This window comes from Mchenga conophoros, linkage group LG6 (genome assembly GCF_057382185.1).
Source record: "Mchenga conophoros isolate Kocher_MC1m ecotype Shallow Benthic linkage group LG6, M_conophoros_male_GT1.1, whole genome shotgun sequence".
NCBI classification, from domain to species: Eukaryota; Metazoa; Chordata; class Actinopteri; order Cichliformes; family Cichlidae; genus Mchenga; species Mchenga conophoros.
Genome location: NC_140531.1, coordinates 26,814,283 through 26,833,721, shown reverse-complemented (window position 1 = coordinate 26,833,721; position 19,439 = coordinate 26,814,283). Strand labels below are relative to the sequence as shown.

Below are 19,439 nucleotides of genomic sequence, written 5' to 3'. Positions count from 1 at the left end.
GTGGCTCAGGCGAGACACCTCATCTGAGCAGACAGCTTTTGCCAGTCGACTGGGAACTAGCATGTACTGAAGTTGTCTGCGTGAGAAATATAACCCAGTGCCAACCAAAAAAACTCAGTATTGACACAAGACAACACATGAATGCAACTTTGTAGACCTTAAACTCTTGAGTAAGTATTCGTCTTGTTGCTTAAATTGTTGTTGTAAGATTGTCTTGGTGTAAGAGACTTAATTGTTAAATTAGTTAATGTTATGCACTTGTTGATTAATTGCAATCATATTACGTTTCTTAGTTGTATTACTTTAATTACTGAAATTACATTGAAATTACTACATTGTTGATATATAATGTGTCATATTTGAGGAAATAGGTTGTTAGGTTAGCTCAAACTACATCCAGAAACTCAAACTATTTATTACAGTTTCAGCAATAGATTCACGCCTAATTTAGAATTTGTGCCAAAGCAAGTATACTTATGAAGTACAGCACTATTTGAAATGCTTCATCAACTCTCGTTGCTGTTTGTTCAGTATGGATTTGGTTTGTACCTTTTTGCATATATGAGTCCAGGCAGAATGTTGTTTGACAGGAATGGCAAGGTGTGGTATCAAACACTGAGATGAAATTGATGTGACCCACAATCATTTCCAGTGAAACTACCAGTGAATTACTTTAGTTTTTGTTCATTCATGCACAACAAGGAACTGTAGGTATCCTGTGTGCAGAGAGACTCGTGTGGGAATAGAGGAGAAAGATTTCAAGTTAAGTTTAAGATGGCATTTTATCCGTTTCTGTTAAGATTGTATGATTACTTGATGCTTAAAATAGTAACTTGACTGATAAAATCTGCCTAGCTGAACCTGCTCAGCTGATCCAGTTGTCTGTTTTCCAGGTTTATTTGCATGTAAAGTTATGTGTGAGTTTGTCTAGGCAAAACCTAACAATAAAACCTAGTATTAAAAGACAGCTTTTATTTTGGTTGGTTGGTGTAGCTTCCTACAAATAACACAGGTGATATACTGTCCTCAATTTCTCTCTCTTTTGTTTTTTTGGACTCCTTCCTGTTTCCTTTATTCATGTCAGGGATGGGTGAACACTACAGAGAAAGCTACTATGGATCCTCGTCCTCAGACCTGAGATTGCTTCTTTTGGGGAATATCGGATGTGGAAAGACAGCATTAGCGGACACTATCCTGGCCCAGCTTTCCCCCATTTCTCCCGGTGCCTCCAGGAGCTGCCAGCTACGGCAGGGCTTCATTGAAGGCAGGAATGTGACCCTGGTGGAGGCACCGAGATGGTACTGGAGTGGTGGCAAGATGGAGGACGGTGTCAAAAAGGAGACGCAGCGAGCAATGACTCTGGTACCACCAGGCCCACATGCTATTTTGCTGCTGGTGCCTGTTAATCAATTCACAGAGGTTAGTCTTGGCTTGCCCGTTAGTGATGTCATCTGTTGCTCAACTTTGTTGAAGTTGCAGTCTGTAATGTGTACTCAATAAAAAAATGTCTATCTATCAAACTAGTGGAAAAAAATGTGTTCCAAATATACAAGTTACAGATGTTCTGAAACATCTCCATAACAAGCAGTAACCAGTTTAGATCCATTTTTCCTCTTTGCCTTTTCCCCACGCAGGTGGAGACACGTGTGCCTGCAGAGTTGGAGGAACTGTTTGGACAGGAGGTGCTGGACCACACCATGGTCATGCTGACCTGTGGGGACTACTTGATGGGAAAAACAGTGGAGGTATGAGAGGTGTTCACCTACCCTCTCTTTAAGCTGATCTTTATAAAGCAGGAAAGTCACTTAGTACCACTATAAAACGGCATAGTTTCACCTATTAACTTACGACCTGGCCCCTTATTTATAAATAAATGTTATCTCGTGTTGGGTTTTGTAAATATGCTGTCAGTAATATTTTAGGTGGTTATCTTATTCTTGGAGTATAACATATAGGAGTGATGCAAATCATTGCAGGTATAAATTCACACAAGCTGCATTGTTTTCTCACAGGAGTACCTGCAGAAAGAGCACCCAGGCCTGAGGCAGGTAATTGAGGGTTGCGGAGGACGGTACCATGTCATCAATAATCGTCAGCGACAGGACAGGGACCAGGTCCGTGAGCTGCTGGAAAAGGTATGAAGTAGGAGTGAAAAACAGTTATCAAAAAGCAACATTCCTCAAAGGGTTTGTCTGATTCAGTAAAAGTGTGAGCGTTCGTGCCCTCACACATTTTATCATTTGGATGAGACTTCCTCATTGCTTAAGTGCATTGAATTTTTTAAATACTCTATAGGTTGGAGCTTTTTGTTTTAATGGTTTCTTTAAGACTACTGAGCAAGTACGCATGCATGCATGCTGTTTTTCCAGGAACGCCTAGTTTCACATCACACCCTGTTGTAGTCTGGACTGGTTTGAATATTAGCGACGATTGTGATTGTTTTCTAACTGTGACTCACAAAACAGAGTTAAAGTTCCTGCAATAAGTTACTATTGTTTGTTTATTTATCTACAGGTGGACAATATGGCGCGGAAAAACGGGTTATACTACATGAAAACAGTCCAGGATAGAGAGCTGGAAAAACGGTTGAAAGAAAAAAAGGAGCAACTTATGGAAAGTTTCAGGGCTCAAAAGGAAGAGAAGAAAAAGACCCACACATCATCTTATACCCCAAACACAGAAAGTCAAGAGGAAGAGTACTTCAATGCCATTTCAAGAGAGAGAAGGAGGAGACAGGAAGAAAAGGAGGGAATGGTGGAAGGAGTTAAGGTGAGCCAGGTGTCCAATGAGTATGTCAGTGCCATATCAACAGAATCAAGGAGGAGAAGAGAAGAAATGGAGGAAATGGTGGAAGGAGTTAAGGTGAGCCAGGTCTCCAGTAGCCTTTATTCAACTCCAGCTCTAGAGCGACAGCCATCCTCCGAGCTCTGTGATACCGGGGAGTTAAAAAGGATACCCAGTTTCAAACTGAATCGAGGTAAATGCCACTAACCGTGTGCTGTCCTCCATTATTGTACCCTGATTCATTCTTTTAGAAGAGTTAAAAAAAAAAAAGACAAAAGTGAGCAAAACTTGCTTTTTCCCCACTAGATGGAGCTATACTCTCCCAAATGTCAGAGGATAAATCAACTCAAAAAGTGATCTCTACTTGTAAGTCAAAGGACTTCACTCTCTCATATGTCACTATCAGCACTTCACTTCTTAATACGTCACTGACTCTGATTTTTACCTGATGGTTTCAGTTCACCACAGAATTAACAGCTTTGAAGAGAGATCACCCGAGGGTTCGCCTACCACTACTCCTCTTTCGCCAGTCTTCTCCTCTTCCTTCCCCTCCTCACCAACTTTTGCTGCCTCTCCTTCCTTGATCTCCTCATCCAGCTCAACCCCTTCTTCCCCCTCATTGTCCTCATCCTCATCTTCTCCGGAGCTTCGTCTGGTGTTGCTTGGAAGATCTGGATCAGGGAAGAGTGCAGCTGGCAATGAAATACTGGGGCAGGAAGCCTTTGAGTCACGTCCAGACAGCCTCATAGCAATCACACAATGGTGTGAGAAAAAGAAGGCATTGGTTAAAGGAAGAAGGGTTAGTGTTTTGTTTTTGTTTTTAAGTTACTAAGATGTCTTTTTTTTTCTATTTATCTCAACATACACCCATTACAATATCTCAAAGAATAAAGTGTTTCATACTCTCTTCTTGTTTTGTTGCTTTTGATAATAGCTCTTTACATTTTTGCATGCATTTTCTCTGTCACCTGCAGGTGGCAGTGGTGGATACTCCAGACTGGTTCAATTCAGAGCGCACTCCAGATGAGGTGCGAGCTCAGATCTCCTCCTGTGTGGCTCTGTCCAGTCCCGGCCCGCATGTCTTCCTCTTTTGTGTTCCCTTAGACCAGCCTGCAAAGACCGAGCTGCAGGCTCTTGCGTCACTAGAGGCTGTTTTTGGGCCTGAAGCAGTCTGGAGACACACTTTGGTCCTCTTTACTTACGCTGATCGTCTCAGGGCAAGTGGGAAGGCCAAAAATAAGAACATTGAGGCATACATTGCTGGTCAGCGAGGAGATTTGTTAAAGATTGTGGAGAAATGTGGGGACAGATTTCATGTTTTGGAGACAGAAAGAGGTGGGGGAGAGAAGAGCAATGTTGCCGACCTGCTAGAAAAGGTGGAGCAGACAGTGAAGGAGGCCGGGGGGCAGTATTATTCTTGTCCTGCTTTTCAGGAGGCCGAGAACAGAGTGAGGCAGAAACAGCAAGAGATGGCAAGAGAGAAACGAGGCGAAAACCTAGCAAGAGTAGAGGATGTTGGCCCACTCAGCTCTGAAAGGCGAAAGCTTTATCCTTACATGCAGTCTGTTTCTGAAGTAGACGAGGAAGTGACGGAAGATGATATTGAGAAAACAAGGGATGAGGCCGAGATGAGTGTAAGTACTACAAATATTGAGAGTCTTCCTCCAATTACACTTTCGACCATATCCCCTTCACTACTTAGTTCCATAATGGAGAAGATGAGCACGGGTGCAAAGAATTTACCCAAGCTGTTGGCAGATAGCTCTGTGTGGGTTGGAGAGGGAGCACAGAGGATGAAAGATAGTGGAATGTGGGAAAAAGTTGGCACTAGTGCACAAAGTGTCCAAAAGATGGTGGTTGATAGTTCTGTGTGGGAGAAGGTAGGAGTTACTGCAGGAAATCTCTCCAAAGCAGTAGGAAATAAAGTTCCCAAGGTAGTGGTAGATGGTTCTGCATGGGTGGGATCTGGAGCAAAAGCAGCGGCTGCAAGTCCAATGTGGGAAAAAGTGGGTTCAGGGGCCAAAGTCATGGCAGAGAGTTCCATGCGTGTCGGGGCTGGAATTGGAGCTGGGGCAAAGAATTTGGCACAGAGTCCCGTGTGGGGAAAAGTAGGCTCTGGAGCCAAGGCAGGGGCCAAAATGGTGGCTGAGAGTTCAGTGTGGGAGAAAATTGGAAATACAGCTAAACAGGTGCCCAAAGTAGTCATTGGCGGGGCACTGCTGGGTCTGGTGCTCGGTGTGCTTTTGGGCGGTGTGATTGGCGGAGCTGTTGGGGCAGCTGCTGGATCTGCAGTAACAGAGGTGGGCAGGCGAAAACTCAGCAAGAGAAGCACAACAGAGAAGACAGAAGACGCTGCAAGAAACGTTGACAGAACAGTAAACAAGAACATCGACGCAGTGAGAAAACGGGGAGAGAATTTTTTGAAAACTGAATGAAGGACTGACAGATGTTTGTATATAAAATGTATAGCAAATGTAAAAGTGCTTTTTTTTTTTTTTTTTTTCTTGTGAAATAATATTTTCAGCTTTTTGACTGTTGTGTAATTTTTGAGGCATAAAATACTTTAAAATGAATTTGATTTGAGACGATTATAACTTCAGTTTATCGCTACATGTTTTATTGAGACACTCGATAAGTACAGACGAGTGTGACATTTATTAATAGATGAATTACACATATTGATATTGAAGCAATAATATATAAATGAAAATACTTTTCTGAATGTTGATACATGTTTGCAAGACATCAAAATATGCAAAGGAATGATAAAACGTATGACTATTTTTGATAATGTCAAAGGCAGTGATTTAACAAAACGAGTGAGTAAAAAGAATATTAAAATCTGTATATTGATGGAAATTCTGTAAATTATACCCTGAATTGGTCACAGTGTTTTTTGATTAAAAGTTGTCATCAGAAAGTCATTGCATTTTTGTGTGTTTTTGGTGCTGAACCACAGAGCATGAAAAATTCTTTACGAACATTTTTGATTTAACAACAATAGACAGTCTTTCACTTTTTAACCTTTATATACTGAAGTTGGTTTCACGTTTATGAAATCTTTGACAGTATTTTCAGCAAGCGAAACCTGCTTCATGACTACAAACATTATGACATTACTTCTCACATTCAGGTTTAGGCCGTAATGAATGTGTCAAATTCAGTTCAGTAAGATATTTTGCATTTGTAATTATTTATTATAGCATCAGAGTATAGTTACTTTGCATCTAGCTTGAGTTCATCCTGCTGATTTTATAAATTGAGAAGTGATATTTTTCTCCCTGTAGCCTACAGGTGGATGCTGGGGGTGGAGAGTTTGAAAAAACAGGCAGCTATGCAGAAGAGCAGAGGTATTGACCGTAAAATGATTTTACCTGTGTAAGACTTAACACAGATCAAATTGTATGCTAGAACTATGAACCCTATTCCAAAAAAGGGACAGAGTTTAAGATTAAAATAAAAAAAAAACAAAAAGTTTGGAAATGTTAAACTAAATTTATTCACAACAGAAGGCAGAGAACAAATGGTTAAACTGCAATGTCCAAGTCCTATCTTGTATATAAATTTAGCTTCTCAGCAGTCATGTGTCTTCTTTGTCATATTTTTTGTTTCATTATGTGCCAAATGTGTTTGTGAAAGCACCCAGCCTCTCCTAGTAAATCATGCTGTTGTAACAGATGCTGTATGCATCTATTGCAGCTTGTTGAAATATGCGATGGCTTCCCTGGAAAAAAGATGTCATCTGCATGGAAGCATATATTGTTCTAAAAGCCACGTATACCTTTTAGAAATCAGCCATTTCCGTGCACACTAATGCAACCCCATACCATCAGAGATCCGGGCTGTTGAACTGAGGCCTGATAACAAGCCAGATGGTTCCTCTCCTCTTTGGTCTTGAGGATGCAGCATCCTCAAAAAGAATTTAAAAATAAGATTTGTGTAACCACAGATCAGTTTTCCACTTTGCCTCAGTTTATTTTCAATGAGCTTTGGCCCAGAGAAGATGGCAGTGTTTCTAGATCATGTTCGCATATGTCTCCTCCTTTGCATGATTTAGCTCTAAGCTGCATTGTGGATGGCACAGTGAACTGCGCTCAAAGACGATGATGTCTCTTCTTGAGCCCATGACAGAGTCATGCCTGTATTTAATGCAGTGCTGCCTGAGAGCCCAAATGTCATGGACATCTAATATTAATTGTTGGCCTTGACAGAGATTTCTCCAGATTCTTAGACTCGTTTGATTCCATGTAGCGTAGATGATCCAAAGTCAAATTTATGTTGATGAACATTTTTCTGAAATTGTTGTTTGTAGATGCAGTTTTTTTGCTGATTAGTAAACATGAGCCCATCTTTGCTTCTGAGAAACTCTGAGAAACAGATGGTGTTTTTATACACATTCATGTAACTGTCCTATTTTCAGTGTTCCTCCAGCAGTGTCTTTTTAGGAATGCTTAATTTTCCAGCCTTTTGTGGCCCCATCCCAGCTTTTTCGGATGTGTTGTGGAGATTAAAATAAGATAATATTTTTCTCAAAATAGTAAAATCTCAGTTTTTTTGATCTGTTTTCTGTTCTCTTGTGAATATGTGTTTATGACATTTGCAAATCACTATTTTTTTTGGTTTACATTTTACGCCACATCCCCAAATCTTTTGGAATTGTGTTTATAGTTTGCAGAATTCACTCCGTTTATTGGATTTATTTACGTAAGTGGGTGTGCTTCTGGTCGTAAGAGGGACACAACTGAGGGTGGGAGGAGGAGGTAGGGTGGAGGCACTGGCATTATCTCTAAGTCCCAGGCTGGCTAGCATCACCCTGCGCGGCCTCCTGTATCAGAAGTCGAGAAGGTTGACATCCCAGGAGTTTGAATTACAATTTTGAGGGTTTATTTCCTGAACTGTACTGTGCAGCCATAAAAATATTTTTGAATAAATAACAGTAGTAACAATAGTAATAATACATTTCAACCGTTTGCTTTTTTATCGGGACAAGCTTACAAGATAAAACGGGTTAATGTCTAACCCATAAATCATATATTGTTAAACAACTCAAATAAATCTAGTGTGTTATCCAAAAAATCTTTGAATAATTCAATTTGTACAACTGCAAAGTGACACACTATCTTTAATTTGCATGACCCCTGCTTCACTCTGTAATCCTCTCTGAGGTTTTAGAGTGAAGCAGGGAGGAGAAGGCCCAGCTTAGCACAGCCGAGTGGGCAGATGCAGTCACAGCAATGTTGTGAAAGCAGTTCTTCCTGTTGTATGATCCTGAAACCAAGTGTGCAGGGCTTCCCAGGGCACCCTGGTGGCTGTTTTCTCTTTCTTTTCCTCCTCCTATCTTCCCTTCTTCTATGCAGCGGTTGCTACCCCACACATCCAAACACCCATCAAACATGGTACAGTCACACCGCCACCACCCAACCTCCAGGAAACTCGTTGGCCGTAAATGAGACAGGACTAACTGTAAGCGTTTCCTGGCCAATTGATAGACAGACACCCGCACCACGGCAACAGCTGCAAGCCCCCTCCCTCCCGAACACTTTTCACTTTCCTCCACCATTCTGAACCCCATCTTCAACCGCATCCCACATCCACCCTGACTTTCCGCAAACGCAACCACACACGAAAAAAATTGTTGCCTTCACAGTTTTTTTCCCTTGTTCTTCAACATATAACGCACATACATGCACACACTGTCTTCATTTTAATTCACCACAAATTTGCTTGTGATCACAAATTGTGCCTATAATGTTGTATTGTATTGTCAGACTGGGCATTCATCTGTAAATCCTCCACCAGTATAAAAACGCTTTAAAGTCTGCTTCTTGGGAAAACCTCATTGCCTTGTGGAAAACATTTGTTTTTCGGTTTGCTGGACTTGCTACAGGAATGGCAGGGCAACTGTAGATCCATGTTCTCGGTGTCACGTCACTCACTAGTTTTATTTTTTGACTTGTGTTGTTTATGGCTTCCATGCTGAAACACTATTGTCAGTCATCTGTCATTCTGGTGAACAGCACACGTAAACAGCATGGAGTTGTGCTTTGGCTACTCGCGCTGACAGCTTTGTTATGGACAAACAGAAGGACACATGACTTACGTGCAGATTTTTCAAAATAAAGTTAAAAGAAGCGAACTTCCAATCACCATAAACCATTTTAATCTCATAATCTAGCAGTTTGGTCATTGTGTTCATTTTATGCTACTTACTGGTGAGTTTGAGCATACACAAGTATGCTAAACCGAGAGCGGCAAAACATTTGAATGTGTTGAGAAATTGTGCTGACATAGAGCAGTCTTTGGAGCGCAGTAAGAGGATGTCAAATAAGGAACAGCAAACTAAAACACACTTTATTTCTGTCTCTTACAAGTGTGTCACAATGTCAGGGCGGAACCATCGGCCCTGCTTTTCGGACAATTAGAGCAGCGAGGACATTAAGAAACGGCAACGTCAAATCACCACTGCATGCAATGCATTTCTCTGCAGGCACTCTTAAGTTACCGTAACTGCACTGAGGCAAGGCTGATTATTTACATGTAAACTTCAGAGACTGACAAAATATTTGATTTTCATGCTTTTTTCTGACAGATCTTCCATTTTTATCCATTTGCTAAGAAGATTTTAAATTCCCCGGATTACCTTTATAAGCACGTGTAATCAGGGCCCTGTTCGTGTCTTTCTTCTTCTACTGTTTTAGTTGTATAATGTTTATTAAAGGATCATTGTTACCATATTTGGATATGAAGCTGGTTTGAGTGTTCTGTTAAGTTTCATGTCTCAGCCTTCCTCAAAGCACAGTTTGGTGTTTCACTAAATGACAGCTTCACAATCAACATTGCCAGAAAAGACAAAGAAGCTCTCAAACCTGCAAAATTCATTTAAAAAAATCCCTCTTTTTTTAAAAACTTATTCACACCTTTCTGCAATTGATCAAACACTTTTGATATCTCCGTCTCTGCCTGGCATTTAAACTCCCAGTGTTTACTGCCTTTTGGTGTCACCGCTCATCATTCGATGCTGCCACCATCCCTATCTGACTCTTGACCTTTCCCAGAATGCCTTGGGTAACCACAGAGGTCTTAGCACCAAAGCTTTCTTCACTGTCTGTGTCTCCATAGCAACTGGACGTTGCTGGGGAATTAACCAGGGCACTGATTGAGTCAGTTGAGTCTCTGTCTCTGTGGGCTAACGCCAAAGCGGGACGGGCTGACGCAGGCAGGGCAGAGTGGGATGGTGGCGGAGTGTCGCACTGAAAACGAGGGTTCAGTTTTTTGCCTGCCAAACCAGGAGCCATGCTCTCATCCTCCACATCATCCTCAGCCGAGTCCCTGCTCTTGTCTTGATCCTGGTCATTGAGCAGTGTGACCAGGAAGTTGATGTACTTCACGGCCAGGCGGAGGATTTCGTTCTTGCTGAGTTTCTTGTCAGGTGGGTGCGTGGGAATGAGTTTCCTCAGCTCCGAGAAAGCCCCGTTGACGTTCTGCTGTCGCCAGCGTTCACGGCTGTTGGTGAAGACGCGGCGGGCGAGTTTTTGGGGAGGGCCTGTTAAACACACATAAACACAGATTTAGTCCAAAAGGTGGTTTTTTTTTTTAACAAATCCTTCAAATCATCACCAACTTTTTTTTAAAATAACTTTGCTAACAAAAGGGGGAGGGGATTAATTAGACTTTGGAAGAATATTAAATATTTGTTATCCATTTTTAACGATTAGATTCCTCCGCAGGAGGTTTTGGGCCATGAGCTGGTTTTCAGTTCCAAAAAAAGTGGCATATGGTGCCAGGGGTATATTCCTATACCCATGGCAAGGCAAGGCAAGGCAAGGCAAGTTTATTTGTATAGCACAATTCAACAACAAGGTGATTCAAAGTGCTTTACAGAGACATTAGAAACAAGAACAAATAAAAGGCATGATTTAAAATTGATTAAAACAAGCAAATAAACTAACTAACTAATTAACAAACAAACAAACAAACAAACAAACAACAGTATATAAAATCAAAACAGATAAAATCAGGCAGGATATAATGGCAGGATATAGAAAAGCACTGAGAGATGGACTAGCAAATTGTGGAAGTATGTTTTTCTCACAGGATGTGATGGCAGTGAAAAAAAGTACATAACATTGCCACATACTCTTTAAATAGTTTAAATATATGCCTTCATCTCCAAAATGTGGACATCAATTTCCCCAAATTACAGTTCAAAGCATTCAAACAATAATTATCTCCATAATAGTGTCGGATGTACACACAGAAACTCACATTCATTCATCTCCATCTCAAAGTGCGAGGAGGGTCTCCTCTTGATGCGGTTGTTGCTGATGACACCATAGCTTCCTCCTGAAGAACCCAGGTACGAACTAGAAACACAAACACTATGTGAATCATTTGTGGGATCGTATTTACAGTCAAACAAGTAAAAATAAGCTACATATAAATAAAAACAAGACACATATAAGGTTGTTTTGGCATTTCGTCCTCCTTCCTATAGCAACTGAATAGGGAGAAATCATAAAGAGTGGCTAAAGAAAGCAGGAACATGGTGGAAGTCATTAATGGAGGTGTGAATGTGAGTGGTGGCGTTGACTGAGTGTGCATGCAGAGTTTTAACCCAATCTCATTAAGCTTGGTTACTAGCTGATTCTACTTCAGGGGGGATGAAATAGATCAATGCTTCCTGCTACAAACAAACCAGAGAGGAAAGGGGAGAGAAGCTTATTCCCAGACCTCCATGACAGATGGGGAAGCCACAGATATATCCACTGTGCAAAAAAAGTCCCACTTTTTCCACTCTTCTGTGAGAAAACTGTGTAGAAAATGCCGTTTGGAGTAGAGAATAGAGGAACAGTAGGAGGGCTTTGATAAAGACTGCAAATTAATGCCTTTCTTCACAGGAGTAAAAGAAGAGCTGCCAGTTGCTCGGGCCCAAAAAGAGCTTTAAGAGTTCTGGTTTGCTTCCTTTTGTCAGTTTAAGGATTAAAATTAGCTGTAATTAAAACTGGATGTATAGTTTAGAAAAGTGGTATATTCAAGTAAAGGTTTTTTACTTGGCTGCTAAATGCACACACACAAACACGCACACACACACACAAAGAAAAAAAACATTCACTGATTCAATTTGTGTTCGGTAACCAAAAGGTCTGCTGGGTAAATTTAGCGTGAGAAATGTGAGGTCCCTTCAAAACAGCACACATCCTGCTGTCATTTTCACATAACAGCGCAGCACAGCGGCTATTAATCATGATGGGAAGTCGAGAAATCCGAGCAGTTGAGGTTTTATCTGAAACTTGGCATTGCAGCGAGAAAAGTGGCATCATCCTCGATAGCAGCATGTCAGGAAGCTGTACTGTAGTGAGTTTTATAGTTTAGTTGTCCGCATCTGTTTGCAGGCTTTTTCGAAAGGAAGTCAATGAGTGTGCGATACTTTATTTTACATAATGTTCCAATTTATGCGATGGTTATTTTACATAGTTTATAACTTTTTCATTTTACCTCTAGAATTATTTGCTTCCAATGAAACAAATTCATTCAATAAACATATTCATGCACTGCACTGATCATTTTAACCACACTGTCAGCAAATGTTGCAGTTTTTAATCGAGCAGATAAAAGGTAGCATTACAAATATGCATTTTTCTTCTTCTTCTTTTTTTTTTTTTTTTTTTACCTTGCATCAATCTTTTTTTTGTTGTGGATACTTTAGCTTTACTTGCTTTAGCCTTCAAATATATTAATTTGAAGTCAAAAGTAGGGCCTTGTCTAATGTTTGGATTACTCCAAAAGTAATTTAAAGGATTCCTTTCTTTTAAAAAACAACAACAACAACAACAAACAACCAACATAATCCTGCTCAACGTTTGGAGTAGATACAGGAATTTTTGAATTGAAAGGTTTCTTTGATTGCATAATTGCAGTCTATCTTCAGAAATTAGTGTCAAATTGAAAAAGGAAAATTGGGAGACATGATCCAGATGGTCCCCCAAAAATATCGTATACTAATCTGCATAAAGATCCAGACTCACTTTAATCATGGTGTAGCAGCACTCAGACTGCTCTTGTTTCAAGAAGTTATAAGTGACTCACACTGTGTATGAATGAATTCAAATTTGTATAATCTCACCTAGTGAAGAAGGGGTGACCAGACAGGTACTGATGAGGCAACAGGGGCCCTGAAGAAGCAGCTGTGGGACCTACGGGACCTCCAGTAGATCCAGAAGCTCCGGGGCTGACCACAGGTAAACAGTTCAAATGGCCGCGGCGAATGTCTCCATGTGGCCCATGTAGGAGATTGGGAATTGGGTGGAGGGCAGTCAAAGGGGTATTTGGGAGTGGCAGTGGGGGCTTGCTGTGGCCAAGGCTGATAACTGGAATGTGAGGAGGAAGAGGAGAGGATGATGAGGATGAAGGGAAGGCAGCTGTGGAGGTTGGAGGGGGAAGAGGGCACGGGGAAGTCTTTGCTGGTGCCGGGAGGAGTGGAGGTGGCGAGGAAAGAGTTGGGGACCCGTTGGCTGAAGCAGCAGGAGCAGTGGTGCTCTTTGGCCCCCCTAGTTTTTCCTCGTCCTCTTCTTCCTCCGTTTCCATGGCAATGGGCTCAGGTGCAGCAGTTGTATCTGCCTGGTGATTGGTTAACACTGTGTTTGGGGTGATGAGGGCTTGTGTCGAGCCAGGAGTAGGGACATCCGTGTGTCCCTTGTGCCCTGTCTTGTTAGTGGGTTGTGGGCTGCCGATAGCATCCAAGGATGCTGACTGCTGGCTGTAGAGAGGGCTGCTATGCTCCATGGATGCACACGATGGTGAGGAGGCAGAGGATGAAGAAGAGGAGGAGGGGCGAGGTATGTCGTGGGGTGAGGCAGGTGGGCCAGTGGAGTTCAGCTTCTCCATCATGGTGGTGAAGTCTCTGAAGGAAACTCTGTCAAGGTGTCGCTCTTCTCAGCTGCCCAGCGTGCGTGCTGCAAGTCTGTGTCTCGTCCCTGTGGTGTTTTACACGAGAGTCAATAATGTGTTTATATTCCGGCACACGCAGCTAGTCCTACAGGGCCTTAAAAATTTCTCCTGGCCTGGAGTCTTTTAACCCTTTATTTACTTTTCCTTTGTTCTACTTTTCTACAGATTTTTCAATATTTTAGCATTTCTACATACATGCATGAATTGTCCTTATTTCTCAGCATACAAGTCTTTTAACATCAGTTCAGTTTTATTTAGATTTTACAATATTATTAATTATTTCATGAATCTTCACAGTGACACCTGCTGTTACACGCTTAGGAGGTTTTCGTACAGCCTTATTACTCATGATGGCTGTTGCACAACTGTAATATAATGTAACAGAATATTGCACAATGTTCCAGTAAAGCAAATTAATTAATTTCCATGTTCAATTTAAATTAAACGTAGTTGGATAGAATTTGCAAACTTAAATAAGGGGCTAATGCTGTGATTAAGTCTCTGGCTCCAGCATATAAAGGAGGTGGCTCTTGCAGTTTGATGTGATGGGGAAGTCTGGTTTTTTTGTGTTGTTTTTTTTTTTTTACTGTACATCCCGAGTAGCAAATTCTTTTTTGGTTTTGAACGAGTCTCTAGTGGCTTCTCTTAATAAGTCTATCCATCTATCTGTCTGTCCACATGTATTTTGAGGATATGAGTCAAAATCCTTTTACGGACCCCAAAAGTCCCAGAACGCTGACGATTGGATTGATATCAAAGAGTCTGTTGAACAAAACAAAGGGAAAAATGGACTCAGGATATATATTTGATGTATGTTTAGCAAAGACTATAAGATATGAAAATGTGCTTAAAGGTCAGTTTGCACACGTGCAGTGCAACAGTTTCTGATAAGCTGATGCATGGCTTAAAATCTGGATTCAGTTCATCAGAAATTTATTTCAATTGTAAATTTAGAAGTTTGATGCAATTTTAAAATGTTGACATATGGAGTAAATTCATTCTTGTACTTTACAAATTGCTGCTCGTTAGTCTGTCTTGCAAAGCTTACAGCTCATGATTTTTCAGGTTTTGCAATCGCAATTGTTCCTGTTTTCTTTTCTGGTGGTCATGACTTTATTTTGGACAGTTCCGTCTTTCGCAGTGATGTGTAGGAATGACATTTGCAGCTAATTCTTTATAAATATATATTTTTTGCAGCATATCCCCAGCAGTTTGTTAACCATTGTATTGATTTTTAAATGTAAGGCCCAGCATGTTTACTTTTGAAGCACACATTTTAAAGAGGATTCGTTTTTGTAGTGAAAGACACAAAGCAATGCTTTCAGAAGTCCCCTCATTTTTTTGGTTCAATTTACAATTGTGACAAAAATGTTATTAACTCTTAAAGTTTTTTTTTTAATTTTTGTTCAATATCTTTCTTTCTGGTAAGGCCACTTGTTATTTTCCTATATTGCTCGAGTAGCCAAACAGAGTGTATTATATTTTTACATAAATAAATAGATAACTGGGGGTAAAATGTTATAATTTAAATTAGGACAGAAATCAGAAATCCTATGTTTTCAAACAGTTAACTAGAATATATTGTCAATAATAGAAATATAATACATTATTAATATTTTTTAATGAATAGATACATGATGTATTGGACATCATGTATGTGTATTGTGCTATTATTACTAGTATTTAAATAAGCATTACTTCCTGCAAACTATTTGCGTACAATTTGAACAATAAGTAAGACAATAGGTAACCTTTAATACTTACATATACATTATGACATCCACTGTGGCTCGTGAGTATGGCGTACAAAATCCCTCAGAGTTCGAGTGATCGGAGAACGCACATGTATCTGCTCAGTGTTTAGCGTCCTCTCCCTCCTCCTTTAAGTCGCTCACACTCCACTGCAGCCTGTCAGCGTCTGTCTGTCAACTTATGAGGTCAGAATTGGAGCCACGCTGTCTGATACCACTGCTCATATTCTTAAACATTTATAAATAATTATAAATATTCAAAGAAAAAAACATTTACAAAGAGAAGAAGTCAGAGCGAGGCCAAGCGACTGGGAAACATAGATGTATGGTTTTTTTGATTGGAAGTTGCTCCTTTGAACGAAGACACACTCAAAACGTGGAGATGGAAGGTGCGGGTCTCCACCATCACCCCCTGTCCATATGTCAATCTCGTCTCTCTCCCTCTCTCTGTCTGTCTTTCTCTATCTTTCACCGTCCTGCCTGTCCTTTCCCTCGCTCAATCTCTTCGCCAAGAAGACACAATGCTGTCGCTGGTTGCCAGAGTTCTGGTACTGGCAAATGTGAGGTGGGAGAGAGAGTGAGAGGGGGGGGGGGGGGGGGGGGGGGGGGGGGAGAGGAGGGGAGAGAGTGAGAGAGAGAGAGAGAGAGCGAGAGGGAACCGTGTTGCAAGGAGAGTTTTCCGCTCCCTGCTGGACAAAAGGATGTGCTAGTACAATATGGTGGCTGCTGATAAGAGCCTCAAAAGCTGCCTGTGGCCTGTAGATAAGGAACCTTCACCACCCCTCTTCCTCCACCACCAATACCAGCACACACACACGAATCAGCAGGTTCACGCCTACATGCATGTACGCACACATACACACGGCACTGGACTGGTCAGTCCCAAACTTTGAAGGGATCTGGATCATTTCCAAGAAAATATTTGCAGCTGCACTTATATAACAATATATTAAAGAGACAATGTGGCTGCTGCTCATTCATGCACGTGCTTTCACAAATATGCCTGTGTGTTTTAACGCACACATACATCGCATGCATGCACAACATGGCCACTTGGGATATCTTTGTTTAAAATATCAGCCCTTAAAGCTCGTTGTCACATTCTGATTAGCACAAAAGCCCTCAAATGATGGGCGTTTAGAGCAGACAAACAAGTTCTGTTTGCTGGATTTAGACCACATTTGAATGACTGAATGAGGAAATTAAACAAACGGGTATCTGAAATTAACAACTTATTTCAGTTGAAAAAGATAAATGTCTCACTACGATCAAAGGTCAAGCAGTGATCATTAGAAAGGTCATCTCTTCAAAGTTGGTTGTATATACTTTGAATGTGTCATATGTTTGAATAAGGCTTTCACGATTATCTTGGCTCGACAACAGAGTAAATGGCAAAATAATTGACAGGGTGCTGAAAAACATCGTTAATCACCTTAATCTTCACTGGTATAGATGTTACCTACACAAATGCTCTGAGATTTTTGGTCTGTGTTGTTTTTACTATGACATCAGAGCACACCTGTGCCGCCGCCGACCGATAGATAAGTCATCATCACGGCAATTTTCCTCTCCAAGAGCTCCCAAACTTCCTTCCTCAATTTGTCTCTCACCCTTTCTCCTCTTCGCTTGTCCATTCCCGTCCAATTCTGCCCAAACTCCCTCTCTCTCTTTCAACCTCAGGGTCAGCACTTCTTTTACATTGCCTCAGTCATTTCCTTCTTAGACAGACTGAAACACAAACATTATAAAGGCTTTACAGTTACCTGACCTTCAAGGTCCTGGGAAGGAAAAGTGTTTGCTGAACAATTGCTCAGCAAATCTGTCACCACCTTCATCATCATCATTTTATTAGTTGTATTTTTTTTCCCTTTTCACCGTAATCACCTTAAACATCATCGTCGTCATCGCTATAAGCAACTGCTGCATGTGAATATGTCAAACTAACAATAGGCCTACAGAATCAGAGTACAGACGGTGTCGTCTGCTGGTCCTGGTCGTCACACTTTTTTGCTTCCACAGCTGTGGTTCCAGTTGATCACTCTCTGTGTGCTAGAATAACGCGGTGGCACCGTTGCGCCTGCAGATGCTGCATAAATTTGCGTGTAACATATAAAAAGCTACACGGGGGACAGACAGAAATCCTTTGGGATTAGCTTTTTCCTGTGCTTTACAGTATGTGTTCCTGTCACACAGTTGTATTGTTAATAACGTTTTGGTTCATTAAAGATGTTCACTTTGCTTCCGCTTCTTTTAGAGATTATTTTAAAATAAGATACAAACAAATGATAATGCGCATAGTTTCGCTTTTTGACTGATTGTCGTGTTTAGAAATTTTAAAAGTCGGGACGGGTAAAGGGGTAAAAGAAGTTGGAACGAGAGGGCGTGGGGCGGGTTTAGAAATGAGAAAATTCTAAATTAAAAAGTTAAAAGGTTAGAAATGGATAGATAAACATGAAAGTTTTATATCCCCATGTGTTACCATGTCTTTACATTAATTTACTCATTTATTTACTGCAGTGAAAGCACGCTTCAAGTCTGGATAAAAGGCACTTTACATAAAAGTAAGAGAAATTTGTATATGATACAACACTGTGTCACATAGTGAGTAACGAATCATTTTACAGTTCGGATTTCCCCTTCTTCAGGTAAAACCCTTCTCAGACAGTCACAGTTTTCTCGGGACCAGACTGTCTTATTTAAAGCCCCATGTGAACACTCAAACTGTAAATGGGGAATAATAATAGAAACAAACGATAACAGCCAGCTTCCGCTTTTCCCTTGAGTGAGGAAGAAATCAAGAGATGATTGTTTTAATCTCAGCGCGGTGCCTGTCACACCCTCCTCCTGGCTACCTTAAAATACCCCGCTCAATAAAAAGAGCATCAATAGGGGAACCTGTGTGTGTGTGTGTGTGTGTGTGTGTGTGTGTGTGTGTGTGTGTGTGTGTGAATGCACCTGCAGAAACACTGATCTCATCTGGGCAAAGAGTTGAAAATGAAAATGTTTTAAACGAAAAGCTTTGGATCCAGTAGAAAATAGGCCCCATCAGCAGCATTCAAAACTGCCAAAATCTAGATCCATCTGTTATTATTTTTAAAATTTTATTTAATGTATTTATTTATTCACTTATTTATTTATTATTTTAGTTATTTCGTTTTCTATGCTGGTCATTTGTAAGAAATGTTTTTATAAATTGGTACGGGCAGTTGAACACAACAAGCCATTTAAACAAAGCCGACCTTTAAGGAGAAATGAGGCCACTGTCATCATCACGATGACCACAAAAGAGTTTTCAGATAGCAGGTGTGCATTGCTACACTGGTATAAAGCACATATACAGTATACGTATACTTTATTAGGTATACCTTGCTAGTACTGGGTTGGACCCCCCTTTGGCTTCAGAACATTAGTCATTAAGGGTGTGGCATGTGGTGTTTAGAAAAAGCTGAGTTGGCACATGAAGATATCCTACACGCCGTTACACCACTACTAACACCTTGAACTGTTGCTACAAGGTGTTTGTGCCAAATTATGACCAGGCCATGTTTTTCCAGTCTTCTTTTGTCCACGTTTGGTGATACCGCATGAAGCCTCAGCATGCTCAGTTTCCTGTACTTGGCTAACAGGAGTGGCCAGTCTCTGTAAACTCTAGAGATGGATGTTTGGGAAAATCCCAATAAATCAGAGGTTTCTCAAATACTCAGATCAGATCTGAGCGACAAACATGCCACATTCAGAGTCACTTAAATCACCTTTCGTCCCAAACTGATGTTCAGTTTGAACCTTATCAGGTCATCTACATGCCCAAATGCATTGAGTTGCTGCCATGTGGTTGGCTGATTAGATATTTGTGTTTACATGGAGATAAACAGGTGTACCCCATAAAGTGGCCAGTGAATGTATGTACATGTTTGGAATAAACTGCAGTACAGTCTGTTCTTTTCAACCCAACAAACA

General features: G+C 40.8%; 2 protein-coding genes across 3 annotated transcripts; one reads left to right on the top strand and one right to left on the bottom strand.

The window, feature by feature from the left end:
• Positions 1 to 21: 21 nt before the first annotated feature.
• Positions 22 to 5,704, top strand: LOC146572764 (GTPase IMAP family member 8). The gene is made up of 8 exons (XM_085277133.1): positions 22 to 170; positions 1,085 to 1,419; positions 1,635 to 1,745; positions 2,013 to 2,135; positions 2,515 to 2,977; positions 3,091 to 3,150; positions 3,243 to 3,583; positions 3,759 to 5,704. The coding sequence occupies exons 2-8, from the start codon at positions 1,087 to 1,089 to the stop codon at positions 5,217 to 5,219; spliced, it is 2,892 nt and encodes a 963-aa protein (XP_085133259.1). The 5' UTR covers positions 22 to 170; positions 1,085 to 1,086; the 3' UTR covers positions 5,220 to 5,704.
• Positions 5,705 to 9,112: 3,408 nt separating this feature from the next.
• lyl1 (LYL1 basic helix-loop-helix family member) lies at positions 9,113 to 16,026 on the bottom strand. Of its 2 annotated transcripts, XM_085277131.1 has the most exons (5): positions 15,496 to 16,026; positions 14,449 to 14,493; positions 12,908 to 13,757; positions 11,050 to 11,147; positions 9,113 to 10,327 (listed from the first exon to the last, which is right to left on the bottom strand). In XM_085277131.1, exons 3-5 carry the CDS (start codon positions 13,669 to 13,671, stop codon positions 9,783 to 9,785), a joined length of 1,407 nt encoding a protein of 468 aa, XP_085133257.1. In that variant the 5' UTR covers positions 13,672 to 13,757; positions 14,449 to 14,493; positions 15,496 to 16,026; the 3' UTR covers positions 9,113 to 9,782. The 2 variants fall into 2 exon arrangements, with proteins under 2 accessions (XP_085133257.1, XP_085133256.1); XM_085277130.1 differs by lacking the exon at positions 14,449 to 14,493.
• Positions 16,027 to 19,439: the final 3,413 nt, after the last annotated feature.

Excerpts from the sequence above, each read along its gene's own strand:
- LOC146572764 (XM_085277133.1), top strand. The coding sequence starts at position 1,087 with ATGGGTGAACACTACAGAGAAAGCTACTATGGATCCTCGTCCTCAGAC. Across the intron at positions 1,746-2,012 it reads TGATGGGAAAAACAGTGGAG|GAGTACCTGCAGAAAGAGCA; the intron begins GTATGAGAGGTG and ends GTTTTCTCACAG. Across the intron at positions 3,151-3,242 it reads TCAAAAAGTGATCTCTACTT|TTCACCACAGAATTAACAGC; the intron begins GTAAGTCAAAGG and ends TGATGGTTTCAG.
- lyl1 (XM_085277131.1), bottom strand. The coding sequence starts at position 13,671 with ATGATGGAGAAGCTGAACTCCACTGGCCCACCTGCCTCACCCCACGAC. Across the intron at positions 11,148-12,907 it reads GGTCACCCCTTCTTCACTAG|TTCGTACCTGGGTTCTTCAG; the intron begins GTGAGATTATAC and ends TTGTGTTTCTAG. Across the intron at positions 10,328-11,049 it reads TGAGATGGAGATGAATGAAT|GCCCTCCCCAAAAACTCGCC; the intron begins GTGAGTTTCTGT and ends TGTGTTTAACAG.